At 35.6% G+C, this 13,867-nt stretch overlaps 2 protein-coding genes across 6 annotated transcripts in view; one reads left to right on the top strand and one right to left on the bottom strand.

Annotated features, from left to right (window-relative positions):
* Positions 1-3,830: 3,830 nt before the first annotated feature.
* Positions 3,831-5,895, top strand: insl5a (insulin-like 5a). Its single transcript, XM_028028903.1, has 2 exons — positions 3,831-4,628; positions 5,313-5,895. The coding sequence occupies exons 1-2, from the start codon at positions 4,349-4,351 to the stop codon at positions 5,453-5,455; spliced, it is 423 nt and encodes a 140-aa protein (XP_027884704.1). The 5' UTR covers positions 3,831-4,348; the 3' UTR covers positions 5,456-5,895.
* A 2,942-nt stretch (positions 5,896-8,837) lies between these two features.
* sgip1a (SH3GL interacting endocytic adaptor 1a) overlaps positions 8,838-13,867 on the bottom strand; it is a 70,086-nt gene continuing 65,056 nt past the window's right edge. For 4 of the 5 annotated variants that reach the window (XM_028027672.1, XM_028027673.1, XM_028027671.1 and 1 more), the window contains 4 exons: positions 13,648-13,850; positions 13,260-13,324; positions 12,961-13,125; positions 8,838-12,056 (listed from right to left, as the gene is read on the bottom strand). In XM_028027672.1, the coding sequence (XP_027883473.1) occupies positions 12,007-12,056; positions 12,961-13,125; positions 13,260-13,324; positions 13,648-13,850 (483 nt within the window). In that variant the 3' untranslated portion in view covers positions 8,838-12,006. The remainder of the gene's footprint in view (positions 12,057-12,960; positions 13,126-13,259; positions 13,325-13,647; positions 13,851-13,867) is intronic. The other variant, XM_028027669.1, reaches the window with a different exon arrangement.

Here is a 13,867-nt window from a genome sequence, read left to right as displayed (position 1 = left end):
ACGAGCTTTCAAATCGTAATTTCAAGCAGCTCCTGTGAAAAATATATACGATATTAATTTACAAATATTAAATATATATAACTTTGTGTACATTCTAGAATTTTTACTGGAACTTAAGAAAAATAAAAATAGCATAATAAAATGACAAATTCAGGCAGAAGACGTTTCCAAATCAAACAGAAAGTCTAACATAAACTGTAAGTCAGGTTTATTTGAATAGCACATTTCAGCAACAAGGCAGTTCAAAGTGCTTTATACCATAAATATCTACAACATCGACCAATTATGAAACAAGCAATAACATTACATTTTGTCAAATGCTATCAAAATTTTTATCAAATCATCAACATATTTGATGTATAAGCAAATATACATCAAATATACTGATCAATGTTCCAGTTATAATTAAAAACTGGCAAAGGCAGCTCTGCCAGGTGGGGATTTACCCTTGATTTAAAATGTTTCTTTGTGGTATTTTTGATTAAAGTATGATTGTTCTTTACACATTTTTCAAGTTGGCAAGACTAGGGTTCCACTATAGAGCCAACAGAGTTATATTCTTTTTGTCACTGAAATACTTAAATATATGTGGACCATCTTATTTTATGGGTACATTCTGTCAGTTGTCAATTTTAGGTTTATGAGCTGAAAACAGGAAACATTTATTGTGAAAGAGAAGAGTGAATGTGAGGCAGTGGAAGTGATGAAGACTCAATGTTCTGGTAAAAAAAAACTTAATGAGCCACTGAAAGTTGTTTTTGACCCATGCTGTCTTCATAAGCACATGTTGCATAAAAAAAATCTGTTTTTTTTTTCCTTTGTCAGAAAATGTTTATTTACTTAGATATTTGATAAAATGATGTTTTTCAGAATGTGAAAACAACATGTGACTACAAAAGCAGCAGGATCCTGCTACTAGACTTACTTTAAGATTTTAGAGTATTTTCACTTACAGAGCTGTATGTCCATGGTTACTTCTGAATAATTAACCTTTATGAAAATGAGAGACATTCTGCGATGTTCTCTGAGAAGTTTAAAGATGGATGTTTTTTATTCTAACCCTGTTTTGGCCCAGAACCTTTTCTTTGAAACTTCCAGTGTGTCCCCTTGTCTTCAAAAATACATTTTCTCTAACAAACCCCCAAGACTATGAATTAATATTGAAATTAAATTTAACACTGGCTGACTTTTAGTGCAGATGGCATAAGTATGCCTAATGACAAAGACGGTAATTTTTCAATGAAACAAGAGGAAAAAACAGGCATAAGAACAGATGCAGAATACACAGACTAGAACAATGAACCAACTACAACACAGAGAATTTGTCATGGATGGAAGGGACAATAAATAACAGAAGGATCTGGTGATGGATTGAAAATGAGTGAGTGACATGAGAACCAGGTGTTTTAGTAGAACTTAGTCCAGCTGGGAGTGAACCTGAAAAAAGAGAGGAAAATGACCAAAAATACAAGAATGAACACAAAAGGATCTAACTGAATCAAAAACAGATCAGTCTACTTAAGCAACTCATCTTTTGACTGTTAATTCCCAATAACTCTTACATGAACTCAGTTAATGGATCTACAACTACAGATTTGGAGTGACCTTTGAAAATAACTGGTGTCCATTATAATGCTCAACTCCGAAGGTTTTCTTACGACAGAAAATCCATATCTGAGAAACAAACAAATAACATGTACAAATAAAACAAATGACATTGTTTTTAATTTCATAAACTTTTCAGACATTCTGTAAAACTGGTAAACGGTTATCAGCAGTTCTGGTAAAATATCTGAACCTCTGTTCTTGTACGTTGCTAAACCTTCACATACAATCTTTTTTCTTGTTGACATTATGTCGTTCTACAGTCTGAGTTAATGCACTTTTACTGACTTTACAGCATGGTATGTCTGCCATTTTAAACCATTATTCCTCTCACACAAGCACTGGACAGCCAGCTCATGTGGCAGAGCTTAGAGTCTCTCTCTGGCTCCATTTCTCCTCCAGGTGAACTCTGTGCAAGTCATCTTACTGCCTGAGAGTTTCAGACAAGAGATACTCAAGCTGATGTCCTTCTGAGCCAATTAGGTTTGTGTCTGTTCCATCCATTTGCTCTGCATCTTTCTCTGAAAGATTTTGTACCAGGACAAAAAGGGCGACTGAATGTCTTGGTGAGATATGAACAATTCCATTAGGACAGATGTTATCTCCAAACTTCACATCGTCATGTTTCATCTTAAACTGATCAGCAGCAGCACAGCAAGGTTAAAGATTTTGACAATCACAATGACTTAAAGTTACCTTTAATAAATAAAATTGTACTAGAAAGCACATAAAGTTGCTTTTCCTTATAATGACAGTTTAGCTCCACCGCGAACATGAGATGTGATGTTTTTAGGATAACACGGAGGGCATAGTATCAGAAACTCTTACATTGAGGTTTAATCAAGTGTGTGCTCATACCTGTCTTTTATATAACTTTATTAGCTTACCATTAACAGCACAAAAGGTCAAGATTAGGTGAAGTTTGTTTCCAACAGGCAACCTGCAATAACTGTTGGAACAGTATTTTCAGTTGAGTTCAGTTTAGTTGTATAATGGAATTTCACAACAAAAGCCATCTCAAGTTATTTTATGAAAGAAAAAAGTTTAATTTGTGTCCCGTTAGACATAAATTAATTTGGTTTAGAGGTCAATCCAATTCATTCTGATCCAGCTATCTATTCAGAATTAATTCTGTTTACATACAGTTCAAGGCAATCAAACTGGTAAATTCAGTAATTTACAAAATGCAGATTCACAAAAAGTGATAAGAACGTATAGTTGATCTCATAGACTATTTGAATTTGCAGCAGATCCTTATCCTGAGCAAGCACAGGGTGACAGTGGAAAGGGACCCTACCCTTTTAACAAGATTCAGGGTTAACACAGTATGAGTGGCCATCTGGACACTTAGCTGGGGGTTTGGAGGACAAACGCAAACACAGGAAAACCCAAAAACACTTTCGATGGGAAAGAAAACTACAGCGGTAAAATTTCTGTCAGTGGCTTTGTCCATGAAAAATATAAACATTGCTACAGATTACAGAAGGTAATGGCAGCATTAGCTGTGTGAATAACCTTGTCCAGGAAGTACACACAGCCAAACACTAAAACACTGACCCAGGAGAATTTCTAAAGACGGAGAGACTCAAGAAAAGTCCTTAACAAAATTAAAGGTAACAGCTCTATTAGTTGCTTTATCCAGTAAAGACATACAGTGAAGCAAATACAAATCCAGAAAACATTCCTTTTTAAGTTCAGCATGAGTGTCCATTAAATCCAGAAGCAGTTAATTGGGAGTACTTTCAATGAGAAAGGAAAACTGTAGAACCACAATGCTAGTAAAGGCAGTAAAGACAGAATGTGGTTGCTTGTTTATGGACTTCAAAGAATATCATCAACACTATCTTATATTCTCAACTTTTGGTAAGACTTTAATTATTAAGGCAGTTCTTTAATGCACGACAGCTGGAAACAGTGTTAATTTTCATTACATCATGATCTAGTAAAATGACTTTTTTATGTGTACACAGGGTGTTTCTTTATTCAATTTCCTGTCAAACAGGGCATATGCATATGCAACTATTGACCAAAAGTTGAATTAATTTTATTTGTGCAAATTCTTAGCTTCAGATGAGACTTATTGGCTCAAGATTTGGTAAAGCTTATTGTAACTGCTACAGTAATGACAACAGCTACCGCTAGGATAAACAACGGAAAATCTGAACTGTGTTAATGTTTAAATATAACTTGTTTTTGAGCAAAATATATTTTTTTCTTTCAGAAAGGTCCTAAGTGGGACCTGAACTAATGATCGAGACAGAGATGTCACACCAAGTATCTTATCTCTCCATCATCCACACCATAATGACTCCATGATGAACTGTAAACATTGATTTTTTCCTCTTATGAGACCAAAACAGCTGTAAAGGGAAAGACAACCTGGCCATCAGAGAGTTATAAAGACAGAAAACACCTGTTTGACTCCAGGAGGGAATCGGTTGGGTTCCTATGATTGGCCAGTGTTGCGAAGGTCAGTGCAATTTCGGCCTTAAATTAGGTAAGCCAAGGGAGCCTGACGAGACTGCACATCATTTAAGCAGAGGGTCGTAAAAGGATGGAGGTTGTAAGTCTGTTTCAGATGGCGGGAAGTGGTGATCATGAAGATAACCGGAAACATAAAGGGTATGCATGCATGTGTTTACGTGTCACTGGGATGGGCTAAGGGCAAGTTGGAATGGGGGGGGTGGAGAGAAGATGAGGTCATTGGATGATCAGGTGGATGGTATATAACGAACAAGGATGAATGCAGAAGATCGCTGAAGGAGTTGCAGGCTGCGAGAGACTCCTGAAGAACACAAGGAAGAAAAAGAAAACAACAGAGCATCTACGGGGGGTTTGGAAGTCATCCAGTATGCGTCTGCTGGCGGTTTTGGCTTTGCTCTTCTGCGTAGTGGTGTGTGTGGACCAGGCAAGAGCAGAAATGCAGGCAGTGAAGCTGTGTGGTCGGGAGTTTCTGAGGGCTGTGGTCTACACCTGTGGAGGCTCCCGTTGGAAGAGATTCTTCAGTGAACCAGACATGGGCGGTGAGAGCTTTAGCTTTCACTCTCTAACTTTAGATTTAATCTTGTTTTAAATACAAATACGTTCACTATGTGGAACAGAATGACACAAGCTAATGTTTTATCTTGCTATGAATCAACTCGATTTTATGCAAAACATTTTCTTAAAAATTACCATCTATGTCACAGAAATAGTTGGATGTTACTTGTTTGGGAACGATGCAAAATATATTCCTGATGAGTAAGTTAGTAGGTTTATTGCATGTGGAAATATATTCTTTTTCAGCTCTCTTTACGGCCTTGTGTTATAGTGTTAATTGGGCTGTGGGTGTGATGGGAGACAGGTGTCTCCCCACAGTGGCATGTTCAACTCTATTATGCCAGAAAAGGTCATATGTCAAATGAGTAGGCGACTGTTACCCAAGGCAGTCCTTCTCTTACTGTCTTGTCAGACAAATCTGGTTAGAATATCAATCAGGGTAATTACAAGAAGGAAACTGACACTGTCGAAGATAAACAGCAGTCATTTAGGATGTCCTTTCATTGAGAATATGAATATAAATTACACAGAAAATATATGAAAACAGTTGCTTGTTATTTACACTCTTGAAAATATTTAAATAAAGATGTAATTAATGTTTTCCAGATGGTTTAGTTTTGTCAGGTTGGTTCTCATTCTGCATCCACTTCTCTGTTCTGTGGCTCCAGGTCTGTCTGCAGGGGAGCAAAACAGCTTGGAAAACCTTAGCATCCCGGGATCTAACTGGAGCAAACGGGACATAAACAACATCCTGACAAACTTGTGCTGTCAGGTGGGCTGCAGGAAAAGCGAACTCACCTACTTGTGCTGATGGACTATTTGGTCTTTTATTTTTCCTCTCAGTGACCAAAATAACTGCCTTGTCTCCCATCTTGCCTTAAAACCTAAATTTCACTCTGACGTCTAATATGATCGTTGTAGAAAAGATAGTGAATGTGGTGCATCTGTGAATTTTTGTGTGAATTTGAGCTCAATAACTTTATCAATAAATACATGACTGAATGTATTTTAAGTAGAGCTTGTATTAGAGCTTATAGGAGTGTATTAATTGCAGATCGATTAAGACAGCCATCTAAGATCTCTAAGACACTTTGTCAGGTCTTAGATGGCAGATAACTAAGAGCTGATATCTCAGATATGTGTGCAGAATAAAATAACTGTGGTACAAGTTTGTATAGCTTAAAATTCTGCTTTTATGTCTAACACTTATGTTTTAAATTGTTATAAGAAAAATAAATGTTCTTGCAAATGCTTTTAGGTGTGGTGTTTTAGTCATTACAATCATTTCTATGAATGGAGACTATTGTTATGCAAGTGCATCAACTAAAAACCATTTTGCTCATCATCATTTTAATACATGAAAATTAAGTGAGTAAAGACACTGAATCAAACGTCAGGTCAAATTTCAAAGTCTGACATTCTCTCAGGATGTCTGTCTGAACTCCCAGCCAAATAAACAAGCAACTTTATTTACCTTTCCCAACTTCTAGCAGGCAGAAAGTAGTGTGTCATCTCAAATTCAAATGCTGAACTTTTCAAAGTGAAACTAAGCAAGGATAACTGGGAATGGTGTAAATAGGTATGGATAGCTCAAACTGTAACGTTACTGTCATTATTCTTTTAGATTTACTTTGAAATGGAAATTACTTCAGCTTAGGCTTCAGACGCTCTTGATTACATTTAGACTATATAATGACATCAATCCAATACCATACAGTCCAACTGGGCAGTAAAGCCAAATATTGGAATACACTGTGTAAAAAAACAATATTTTTTCTCACTTTCTGAAAATGAATCAAAATAAACCTTTACTGTTTCAGATCAGTGAGGATTGACTAATTATTTGTATTTCCCAAAACCCAGAATAAGGACAGCAAGAAGTTTATAGAAAGCCCAATTATATCTTTATAAATAATTTGGTAAAACCCAGAAGAAGAGCTCATTGTTTTTGAAAGTTTCCCAAAGAGTAATTTATAGTTCTAAGGGTAATTGGAGGCACATCAGTGGATGAATTTTAAATCAACAACTCACACATATGGCCTTTTTGTTTGACATATTAAAACAAAAAGAAATATATCAAGCTATAAACAGAGTATCTCCACAAGTCTGATTCATCTTTGGGTACAATTTGCAGGCCTTGAGGGGCTACATCCATCTGTTCAAATAACTGAAAATGTTGTTAGAAAATGTGTTATTTAACTCCAGAACAAAAGCAAAAGACCTTGTGAAGCTGTTGCTGAGTTTGGTATGACGGTGTTACTCAAACTGCAACGAGTTTTGTCAGAACCTCAGTTGACAGCTGGCTCAGAGAAGAATTGCTCTGAAAGTAATGCAAAAAGACAAATTACAAAAGCAACCAGTGACAAAATTTTTTACTTTTAGAGTTAAATCAACTGGATAAAATCTGAAATTTCCTAAATAGTATGAACATTACTTTGAGTGAAATTAGATTTAAATTGAAATACCTGTTTTTCTGCACAATCTTCAGGGAGAAAGAGATAATTCAACAAAGACACAAAGTGACACAAAAACAAGCTTCCAGTTATACTTTTTATTGGTTTTGGAAAGAAGCAAACTAATTTTTTCAGTTTATCTTAGCGTTTTTATGTTCTGTACAAACAGCTTGCACATGAGTTTGAGGTTAACTGCAAAGAACCAAAAAGAAGCATCCTGGCTTCTCACAAACAAAAAAGCCACTCCCTGCTGTCTTTTCAACATAACCCAAGGTAAGTGACACTCAGCACAACATGTCATTTCAGTACTACCCATCACCATAGATGCCTCACTTTTTACTGCATGCTCTGCATGCAATAACTACAGGCAGAAAAATTCATCACTGGGACGAAGAGCAGAAAATTGCTCACATATTTCGATTTTATTTTTCAAATTTAATTTAAACCAATTAAAGACTTTGGTTGTGTCTTTCAAACAAATAAAAAGCTTAAGCTATTGAGTAATGACAATTTAAAATGCTTACATGATTAGCGTTGCGTATTGTGGGCATTGGCAGATAATGCTGTAGTGACTGTTGCACTGAAAATCTCACAATGCATACAAAAGATAACAGAGTTCTGTTGGACATGGTATCTATTCAACATAAAAGCTATTATTATCAGATGAAGGTTTCACTGGAAGCTAAATGGCACCAATCAGTCATCTTACTTCAAAATTCATCTTCTATGTTCCCTTATATTGGGTCTGCACACAAAAACATAAAACATCTGCAAAAACCCAAAACGTTTGAATTTAATTGTGTAGCCCAGCTCTTTATTCTCTAAATATATTTACAATGCAAACTATATTCAGTCAAAAGTACTTCATAAGTCAAAATTATTAGATTTACAGATTTGTTTTTCCCTCTAGAGTTAGTCACGAGACTGTGATTGGTTACATTTAGCAGAATGCAGACAAACAGTACACCACATACAGTTTTCAGTTCCACTTCATACACAGACTTTGTTCTTCATGTTTCAGAGCATTCAGGAAGTTGAACATAATCAGCACAGTGTTGTTGTTCTCACATTAAACAATAATATATTTTTCTGCATTTTAAAAATATTCATCTTATTATCCTCAACACAGGACTGACTGTCCGGGGTACACACACACACACACACACACACACACACACACACACACACACACACGCACGCACGCACGCACGCACGCACGCACGCACGCACGCACGCACGCCCCCACACAAAATACAAAAACAGAACAAAAATAGAATTTTGGTCTACTTAACCTTGCTTCACACCCTCATTCAAATCAAGTCATCTCACAGAGACCATTACATATATGAAAATTAAAGCCATGAATTCAAGCGCTGGCATGATCAACTGGGTGTGCTGCATAAGGTTTATTCTGGGAATTTGATACCATTGAGACAACTGGTATCAGGTGAAAAGTATAACTGGTAAAAACCAAAGGCTAGTAGTGTCTAGTAGTACTTTTATTTACTGGATTAAAGTTTCTCTTTTACTTGGAGGGTACAAGAAACAAGCTGGTCCCAGTAAACTTATTTGCAGCTGAGAAAATATTTGTTTTTTTTTATTGTTGTACATGTTATATTTGAAAGAAACTGCTTGACATTTTGGGTTTGTTAATACTGCCATCCATTTGCCTTGGAAGTTGGATGTTGAGTGTATTCAATTTGAAAGCAAAAATCTACAATTGCAAATTTGTAGTTCTTGTATATGCATGGCAGCCATATTGGATTTACATACTGGATAGCTCAAGGAGGTTTGACTTTCTAAACTGGGAACTCCAGCTTCAGGGGCTGCTATTTAAACCTAGAATTTACCACAAATTTCTTGTTAGCTTATCTTAGCATAAAGACTGCAATCAGGGGGAAACAGCAAATGTAGCTATATTCAAAAGTGTACAAGTCTCAGGTTTCATGAGGCTGTAAGGAGGTAAGAGTAACCAATGCTGATGCTAATAAATGCTTTCTAACAGTTTTTGACTGTTATTAGAAAAAATATGTAATATTGTTGAATCTGAGTAATCTATCTTATAATCAATTAGTAAGACATGTAAAATTAAAGGGAATCTTGTGATTTTCTACAGCTATTTGGTAAGTCAAGGGGATTCACATAATTAAAATTTTGAATCAGTAAAAGCTTGAGCCAGTCGTAACAGCGCCAAAACTTGCAACAGATTTGCTGAAGCAGGGCCATTTGAAGGAGATGGATAAAAATCATCTTGGTTTGATTAAAAACAAGCTGCATTATACTAATCCACATAAAGAAACCTCTGAAGCTTTATTAAGGTGCAGGTTACACTTTTTCATTACGATAGATTGATCTCTTCAGCTAAGAAAAGAAAATGTTTGAGTCTTATAGGTACTGGCTAGGAAATATTTAATAATTATATATAAACAGTCTTTATGCTAAGTGAACAGTCCCCAGGCAGATATAAAAGGTAATGATAATTCTAAAATGTCAAACATTTCAGTGTGTATATGTAAGTTTTACTCTTTGAAAGTTCAGTTGCTGCAACCAACTAGCTTTAATACGGCCTGTCCTATGGTGCTCACACATGACATTCAACTGCTATGTGGCAAATCCATCAAACTTCAGGTGAAAACTGACTCCAACATCTTGGACAGAAGACAGTAATGTTAAGTTTGTATGTGTTTTATCAACATAATTATGTTTTCCTAAACCATTATCCCCTTAAAAACTAATGACTGTGAACTCCCGGTCTACCCTGGGTTGTTTGCTGTGTGTTTTGCCTGCAGTGCAGTTTATGTAGAAAAAAGTCGCTTGACTCAGTCATTAGTCTGCAACTCACAAGTGTAGATTCTCTACAAAAATGTTCTCATTAAGTACTTATTTTTCAGGAATGCAAACTATAACTGATTCTTATTTTACAGCAACTTCTCTTCATCTTATATAAAGTCATTTCAATCTCCATTTGAAGGTGTAACTAAAGAGTTTCAAATGTACTCTACAGCTGCAAAAGCCTTTAATTATATTTATGGTAGATGAGCAATAAACAGAAGTACTCTGCTGTTATAACCAACATGCCTGATATTTTCTCAGTGTTTTACTTGGACACAATATTACAATCTCCCGAAACTCTGAGGAAACATGACACATTATCAGACCTATGATAAATTAAATCAATGCCATGTGTCTTAAAATAACATTGCACACATGCAATCTTTAAAAACATCTAATTAGTTAAAAATAAACATTCTTATGGTGGTATAATTGCTTTTATTGTGCCTCAAAACAAACGCAAAACATTTCCACATAAACAAATTAAAACACAAAACACCTGTTTTGGTTTAAATTTTTACTCTGGCAGATCAAGTTAAAATAGAAGTGGGTAAAAATAAATGGCTCAGAAAAACTACTCTGGACGTTGGAAACACGACTTTTGTTATGCCCTCATTTACTGCTTGTAATGTTAAACAGCCCCTCCTACCTGATTTCTAAGCAAGTTGCAGAAAAGTTGAGCTGATTCGATTTACAATGTGAATAAACGGCTATTGCCAACTGCAAAATATTCTTACATATGTGCAATAGAAGTGATTGCATAAAAACGATGAATGGGTGAATAACCTCTAAAGTAGGTATAGAAGGGCTGGCTGGTAAGCATGAACTTTCAAAATAAAACGTACACATATAACTTTATTGAAGTGTGGACTTCTAACTCTACGATAACACTGCTTTCACAAAGCATAACACGGCATCCAGGAAGATATTCATCATTTTCTTTAAATTGCCCCACGACCCCCACCCATATATAGCTCAAATCTTCTGTTGCACTTGAGTTAAAAAATTATATCTGAAATAAATTCAAAAAATTATACCTTATACTGTACACAAGGTTACCCAACTACACAAATAACAAAAATGCAAGAGAATTCAAATATTTATACATTTAAGGGTTCCAAGTTTGTGATACCATTCAGATTCTATTCATATACAGAATCACATGTTTTATACAACAAATCATCATCAATAAATAAAAATAGAACGCTGTCATGTAACTCTGGTATCTAACATTGCTGTTCTGGGAACAACAGAAAGGCTATCTGACAATACAAGGAAAACACCAAAAAACGCCCTTTGAGATACATGTTAAAATGACACTGTACAATTCTTTTGTTCTGACAGGAAAACCCTGTTTATTTTTTATTTAGATTTTTTTTATTTTCAACCAGTGAACTGACTCATCAATGCAGCTGCCTAACACTTCTCAGTATAAATGTGCAATTAAGAGATAGAATTATCTGATTGTTGCATCAAACAGGATGCAATTGAAAGTCATAAGACCCTGTAGTACCAGTATGTAATCCTTGAAAAACTATGTTTATGTAGCTACATGAATTTGTTTTTATTAGATTGTTTCAATGCACTGACAACAATCATTAGCTAAAGTATGTTTGCTCTGAGGTTTGTGATTTAGCATAACTCATTTCGTGCTGCTGTATGTGCTGATCCAACTGTGTGGAGTGAGATGTGTTACTGCGAAAAAGTTCTTCACAGACCAAAGAAAAATGCTCTGTCCAAGTCTTCTGTCAGGCAGCTGCAGTGAAACTTTAAATAACACCACCAAACACTGACCAGAGGAGGATGAAGACAGAGGCACAGACTTTAGAGAAGGAAAGAACCCATGTGTCTAACTGCAGCAACACACGTTTTGTATGAGATGAGTACAAATACTATAATTACATGACGTGAAACAGTTCCACAATGCTATATGCAAGTTATACAATACTGCTGAGTAGGCTGCAGACCTGTCGTGTGGGTTCAGAAAGGGTTACAAAGAGTGTCTGGTTTGGGTCTGTCCTCTGGTCGTGTTGCTAAGCTTGGTCCATGACAGTCGTTCAGTTTAACAGTGCTGCTCTTAGTGGGGGTCAATTGTCAGCCAGGTATTTTCCTGAAAGATACAAATAACTACTGCTGTTATTGGGTAATTAATGCGATATTTGAGTCACAGCTGTGTTGATTCTGTAGCACGACTGCACATGTGCAGTACACAGTGTGTGTGTGGAAAGATCCATGGCAGCCAGACTGTGTATGCTACAGTGGTAAATTGGTTATACTGTGTATGCTACAGAGGTAAATTGGTTATTGGTTATAATGGAGCAATGATGATTGCTATCCAATGACACTAGGTTTTCCTATGCTGATAAAACAAAAGTCAGAAACACAATAGTGTGACAGAGGTATTAAAGTTGCATGAAGAATGTTTGTATCCAAAAAACACCCAATGCACAAGTTATATTGAAAAATGTAAGACAGAATGTCTTACATTTAAACACATATTAAAACAGGTGTTTTAACATGATAAAACATGATAAAAAAAAACAAAAACATATAAGCTTAGGACTAGAGGTGGGTGCATTGGTCCAAAATATTAATAACATCAATATCAAGTCACTATCAGCATTGGTTTCAGATTCTCGATTAATTTTATTTTATTTTTAAACTGTAGATTTTGTTTTCATTAGCTCTCAAATTCTAACTTTTTTGAATGAACAAAACTGTTTTGTTTTTGTGTTGTTTCTGTTTATCATATTAATATATTCTGATAGTTTTGTAGACACCTTCAAACTTTGTCCAAATTCTTTTTAACAAAATAATTCAAATGAAAAACTAGAAAACACGTGAACGTCAGAAGTTTGATGTGATCAAGCCTAGATAATAATAAAAAAAGATATCAGTGTTCATTTACTTGGTTACCTAAAAGTAGTTAGATAGAACTGATAAAGCATAAATAAAATTTAACTATGGAAGCAAAGCCTATAAATAAAAAAAAAGTTTGTTTGGACAAACTTTTGAATGCAGAGAAACTTACCTGCAGCAAACCTCTTTTTAACTAGAGAGAAGCGATATCCTGGTCCAGCCAGTTCAATGTCACATCCTGACAGGTTGCTGCCCTCACTGGTGAACTGCACTGCCAGTGGAGCCGGTTTACTGGGACCCTCTGTTAGCTGGAAGCGTGCCAATAGGGACCCCACACCTGGGCCGAGAAAATAAATATTGAAAGATACAAGAGTGATACATTTATATAATTATTTTAGATAAATGTACATTTTACTTCTGAAACAGAATCTAAATATGGGTAGAAATTCATCTCAAAGCTGTTAAATATACCTCCGTTTTCAGATTTCTTGGAGATATCAGGGATCTTCCATAGGATTCTTTGCTGCTCTCCATTCCTGTATAGATAGAGATGGAAACATAGAAAGGACATTTATTTGAAGCCTATAGAAAGCTTTAGAATTAATGCTAAGATTTAACACCTAAAGTAAATAGAAGCCTTTTTTCAGCAAAATGGTATTTGAATAAAATCTTAAATAATGTAAAGAAAGTTTGATGTTTTTTTTCTTTCCATTATTATTTAAAAATATTAATGTGTTTTATTTCATGTGCACTTGAACTTCCTAAAAGAACATAACCACATTGTTTCAACAAGCTAACATCTTTAGGTTGTAAGCTAGACAGTGTGTAATAATCAACTAGTTTATGATTTGGCACATACCATACAGCAGGAGGTAGGACAGCTTGTAACTTTGAAACACCTCCATCGATTGGGACGAGAAACTGGACGTTGTTAAGAGCCATCGGCGTAGACATGGCCTCCCCGTTATATTTGTAGTCTATCCTCAGGTCAGTGCTGGTGGGTTCACATCTCCAACTCACAGCCAGGTTCAGAGGAGCTGACTGGAGGCCATTCGTTGATACCTAAACGCAGACATGTG

The sequence above is a fragment of the Xiphophorus couchianus genome, chromosome 9, assembly GCF_001444195.1.
Source record: "Xiphophorus couchianus chromosome 9, X_couchianus-1.0, whole genome shotgun sequence".
NCBI lineage: Eukaryota > Metazoa > Chordata > Actinopteri > Cyprinodontiformes > Poeciliidae > Xiphophorus > Xiphophorus couchianus.
The sequence above is the reverse complement of the archived record's forward strand: the minus strand, read 5'-3'. Positions and strand labels throughout refer to the sequence as shown.

Bases quoted from the DNA above. Each gene is read 5' to 3' on its own strand.
- insl5a (XM_028028903.1), top strand. From the start codon at position 4,349: ATGCAGAAGATCGCTGAAGGAGTTGCAGGCTGCGAGAGACTCCTGAAG. The intron at 4,629-5,312 runs GTGAGAGCTTTA...CTGTGGCTCCAG, and splicing joins CAGTGAACCAGACATGGGCG to GTCTGTCTGCAGGGGAGCAA.